The 5,471-nt window shown below is 45.0% G+C and overlaps 1 protein-coding gene across 1 annotated transcript in view; it reads left to right on the top strand.

Annotated features, from left to right (window-relative positions):
• The window catches only part of LRRC56 (leucine rich repeat containing 56), a 136,120-nt gene that overhangs the window by 109,294 nt on the left and 21,355 nt on the right, over positions 1 to 5,471 (top strand). The window contains exon 8 of the mRNA XM_019519812.1: positions 4,051 to 4,266. Coding sequence (XP_019375357.1) covers positions 4,051 to 4,266 — 216 coding nt within the window. The remainder of the gene's footprint in view (positions 1 to 4,050; positions 4,267 to 5,471) is intronic.

Below are 5,471 nucleotides of genomic sequence, written 5' to 3'. Positions count from 1 at the left end.
TCAAATAGGAATCCATAGTGTCAAAAACATTCTGACCTGAAAGAAGAATTGCTCCATTATTTTTCTGACATCCAGAAATGAATGAAAGCTAAGAGCTGAGATTTTCTGAGGGGTGCCTTGAGTCTAACAAGACTGAAATTGTCTGATTTAATATTTATTCCGAGGGCATATTTTGAACTGAGTAAGCAAAGTGACAGCTCAGAAATGCATATAGTAGACAGAAACAATGGAGTACACAGAAGAGTCAACTAAAAAGAAAAACATTAAAGAAAATCTGGGAAATTCCTTGCTAAACCCTCTACAATAGCGGTCCTCAACTCTCTCCAGATCAGGACCCACTCCCATGTAGCCAGGATGTAGCTGTGTCTCCGTTTCCATTTAGCACAATGGGAAGGACAGGATGGTCACATCCCACTGTTGTTTATGACTCGCTATGGACTGAGAACCTGTGCTCTTCAAACCTGCCTATTCCGGTTTCTCTCTCTTTCTCTCTCCCTCTCTCTCCTCTTACATCCATTAAATTCATTAGTGCTGAGTACATTAGCTTGAAAACAAATCCATTGCTCCCTTGCTTGTACCTTTGTTACAGATCAAATGGTCATGCTTTTATGTAGTGTACTATATACACTTTACCATGTGGAGTTAGATATTACAAAGTATTTCCTATCACAGCTTCTATTGCTTCCCATTAATATGGGCAACAAGATTGGTTTCCTGACCTCCATGGTATGCTTGCCAACTGTATGCCATAAAAAATTTAGTTTATTTTGGAATAAGTACATAGATTTGTAATTTATTTTAACCCCAGTAGGTCCAAATCATTGGTTGGAAATAATAGGTATGATAGGAATAAGATCTTTTTTAAACCTGATCCTCAGTGACTCTTCTTTGGCTATGCAAGTTGCTGCTCTGAATTACAGAATAGTTAGTAGATGAGGGTAGCAGAAACAAAATAGAACTAAACACAAATTAGTGCATTCATATGTTATTACATCCACACTTGAATATGACCTTTAACCGTGAATTGGTGAGATCAAATGCTTAGATTAGGAAATTCCAAACATTTTCTCTTCTCTCTAGCAGTGCTAACTTAGCTACTTTGCTCCTGCTGTATCCTTTTCAGTTTTGCATTACTAACAAAGACCAGGGCCTAGGAATAGGATTTGGTACCTAACATATAGCTCCTAAATAAATGCCTGAATTATTACAAGTGTTGGCGAGTGCTCAGCAGGACATTTATGTAGGACCATAGATGCCAAGCACCAATGGGTGGTATACTAAAGCTTATGTTTAATGAAGGAAAGAGGAACAGAAGATGCTACCTTTGTGTGACTGAGATGACTGAGGTGGCACAGTTAGGCAGCTTTGACTTTGGGGTTTCCCAAGCACTTGAATACTTGTTCTTGCATTTTAACACTACATTAGTGCTGGTTGCTTGTTTCCAAGAGGGAGAGGAACAAGTGGGGTTTGTATATTTTCTAAGTCACTCATTCTTGCTGGCTTTCATTGCCCCAGTGACTGCTGTGATCTGTCTCTTAAACCTGTAAAAAGCAATTGATTTACACTCAGGGCCATTCGTAGGCTGCACTGTAGAGCATCTGCAGCACATACTATACCTAAGATCATGCACCATTTTTGAGACCCTGCAGCATTTCAAAAAGCATAATGGGACATGTAAAGATTCAGCTTTAACTTTGTGTTCATTGGCTTTTATGAGACCCAGCCAGGGTGCTAACATTATAGAAACTTAGAATAGTGCATTTAATATACCTTGTGTTCTGTGGTTAAGAAATCTATCACTGAAATGAATAATGGAAAGGTGTCCATTAGCATCTCAGGGTATGGATAGATGTAATGCCTAGAATGTGCTAAAGAAACTTTAAGCCCCAAGAGTTTGGATGTACAGGCCACTTAAGACTGGTTTAGATGTCCTGGAATGTTTTGAAAGTACACCGGGAAAATCAAGTACTATTTTGAGCCAGTCCCCCACGAGCTAGGTCAATGTTACATGGGCACACAGAGCATTCTGTGCCTAGTGTCTGGTTAGTCCTTCAGGAATTCCTCTTCTCACCCCAACAAATGCAGGGCAATGAGGCTGCTCTGGGGTACAGCTAGGACTTTATTCTGCAAACAACAAAGCACAGTCTACGTGAGTAGGGAAGCAAAGCATCCATGTCAGCTTGCCTTCCTGCTACACACACTGAGGAGAGGGGTCCCCGGCTCATTTAGGAAGAGGAGTGGGAGTGGAGAGGTTGTCATATGCTTGGGGGGGCGGGGGCTGTGTGGCCCCCTGCTTGTGGCTCCCAGGGGGCTGGGTGCTCTGGAGGGGTCTTGATTTTGTGAAGTGTAATTATGTTCTTTATGAAACTCATGGAGTCTTTTTTTGAGAAGGGGGAGTAGGAATTGCAATTGAGGGCCATGAAGGCTTCTTCTTTCTTGGTAACCAGTGAATCCTGATCTTCCTTTACCTCCACTAGAATCCTGGGGAAACTCCAGGCACTGGGAGGCTTGATGGTCTGGAGAGTCTACCTACTGCTCCTTGGTGGTGTCCTGGCAGCAATGTAATGCCTAGAAGGTGACAGTTCTACTTAGAACCCTTAGCATCGTACCTAGGGACATGTCTGTCCAGGGACAAATGTGAACCGGTTTCCAACTAGAGGGTGAAATGTTATGTCTGCCTGTACCCTCGGCGTGCTTAAACAATTTAATCCCATCAGACTAGAACTCACACTCTGTCCACAGGCAGGACAATGCCACATATAGCCTCTTGTGGGTTACCTGGACCATGTGTGAAGTGAGGCACTCATTTCTTACTCCTCCCTAGAGCCCATGGCTGAGGAAATAGAGCCATAGCTATACATATGTAGCTCTCTCTGAAGGGCAGTATAGCTGAGCCAGCCTAAGTGTGGAAGCAGTAGTAACAGCATAGGGCAGGAGCATATTACTAACTTCTTGGGGAGGTTGGTAGCAGGGAAGGGATTGTAGTTGAGAGGGGGGTGGGAGTTGCACAGCCTCTTGGGGTTACCCTTTGGGAGATTCAGTTCATGTACTACCCTCTACTCTAGTTTGGTGATCCTCAACCTATTTTCTCGGCGAGCCATACAGGCAGTGCCCAGTCCATCCACGAACTGAATTGGCTGGTAGTCCTGATGTGGTGCCTGAGGCAGGGACAACAGGCACCAGCCATTTGCGTGCAGGGGGGCAGGGGAAAGCCTGGCTCTAATGCGGCCCTGCAGGGGAAAGGATGCTTAACCTGGCCCCATGGCAGGGGGGGAAAGGGGTATGGCTCAGTCCCAATCCAGATGCAGGTGGAAGGAATATGTCCTGGCTCCAACCAGCCACACAGGGCTTGCAGTTTAGGAATTAGACAGAGGGCTGGATGGCTCTGTTAATTGCCATTTCTCCCCAGCTGGTAAATTTCTGGACTTCTGGAGAGCCCCAAGGGACAGATGTAATGGCTCTATGGGGCCAGAGGTTGAGCACTCCTGCTCCAGTTTGTACCTAGAAACCCAGACTATACCACTAAATATGGTGTTTGCTCTAAAGTCCTTGCCCTAAAACCATGCATCCCAACAATTCTGAGACCAGAGTGATTGTTGCACATACTCAATGTCTTGGCCTATTTAAAAATAACTTTAAAGAGGCCTTGTATCTCTGATTCCTTTCAGGAATAAGCAGGTTGCTCAGGTTGTGCTTTTTGATGAAACTGGCTGTTAGGAACAATTAGGACCGCATGAAAATACTGCCAGACTATTCTGTTTTTGCTGCCCCTTTGCTTTATTTCCAAATAACTTGGAAACTACATGGAAAGGTGTAGATGTGTTTGTGCCAGAAGGCAGCTGGGGAGTGTTGCAATGCAATGATATGGAAAAGGTTGTGTGCCAGCAAGCATATTGGGCATGCAATAATTACAGTTCAGTTTCTCACGGCAGGACCAGCAGGCTCGATTCCCTGTAGCACCAAGTGAGTTGCCATTGCTTTTGTGCTAATGAAAAATGGTGTATTTTAAACATTGCATTGCCACTCCTACATTATTAAAATGTCTCCTAGATTCTTACCTAGGGGAAACAACAAGAAGGCCGGGCTCTGATCCAAGACCTGCTACAGCTCACTTCACACCAGCTTCCCAACTCTGGACCTTGCAGAGGCCTACTAGTGCAGGGAGATGTAGCGATGCCCATCTGCTATCCAGTGGCAGTCCTGTTCCAGAATTCAGTGGCTCTGATGAGGTCTTCCCAGAAGACAACTCCAGTGACCTGACACATGGTAATGAAATCTTACTTTGTTCCTCCTGCCACCTTCCAGCCAACTACCTCTCCAAAGTCTTAATCCTTACAAAAGCATGTGGCCGCAGCAGCACTGGTGGTGAACTTGCTTTTCCATTGGTCTTTTGTTGTGATGCTTGCACTGATCGGCTAGAGTGCTATCTTGTTTCTGCCACAACAGAGGATGAAAGTCAAGTGGGTTTGACCCACATTCTACTCTTTATTGCCTTTTCCAATAGTATGCATTGCAACAGAGTGCCCCAGCCAAAGATCAGGTATGTCTTCCTACACCTCCCTCCCCAGGTTTTGTTTTTTCCCACCTATGTTAATCAAAACCCATTCTCATCAACTCTTTTCTCTACAGACCATCTCTGCTGGAACTCATTCAGATCTTGTTAATATAGAACCATCTCATCCAGAACCATCTGGACCCTTCATTAGGTTATAGATGTCTAGGATGAAGTGCCCCCAAAGAGTAATAGCAGGAGTACAGTGGCTATGCTTCATGACCCATTCACAAGTGGATCATGTGATCAAAGCATGCAGTGTGCAAGCCCCAGTTATGTATTCCTGTAGAAAACACTGCTGCCTGTTTCATGGGTTTCCAGGATGGTGCTGCCTCTCAGCCTGAAGGATCACTGCACTGATTTCAAATTTCTGGCTAGCTTGCCAGTCTGTAGGTCTAAAGTATAGCACTGTGCTCAGCAGCCTAGCAACTTGGCTCCTTCCTCCAGGGAACACTGCAGAGTCAGCATGCCCCCAAGAATGAGGTGAGGATAGAGGACTTTATGTCTCTCTGCAGCCATCCCTCAGGCCAATTCAGGATTGCTGCCAAGGTGATTTGGAGGCAGCTATGTCCAAGCCATTCTCAGATGACAGTGTATACATGACAAAGGAAAATGAGATTAAAGGGAAGTCACAGCCACTGGCAGGACTCCTGGGGTGGATGAGTAGGGAATGTCTGACATAGCTATGGCAGTTCTGTTTTAACCCACTCCTGAAGACTCCCTGAGTAAGGTGCCCTGGTCAGTTGTCAGGAGAAAGTTGAACTGCTGTAACCTAATCAGCTCTGCAGAAGGAGATGAGATGTATTAGCCCCCAGCATTTTGGCTGTGTCTGTTCAGTAGTCACTGGTCCAAACTCAGTTCTATCAGGCAGTAGCTGAGATGCTCTGCCTTACCTGGTGATCCAGCAAAGCCAGGTCCA

This window comes from Gavialis gangeticus, unplaced genomic scaffold (assembly GCF_001723915.1).
Source record: "Gavialis gangeticus isolate Ggan-Ray unplaced genomic scaffold, GavGan_comp1, whole genome shotgun sequence".
Classification (NCBI taxonomy): domain Eukaryota; kingdom Metazoa; phylum Chordata; order Crocodylia; family Gavialidae; genus Gavialis; species Gavialis gangeticus.
Note: the sequence above shows the minus strand (reverse complement) of the source record. Positions and strands in the feature narration are given on the sequence as shown.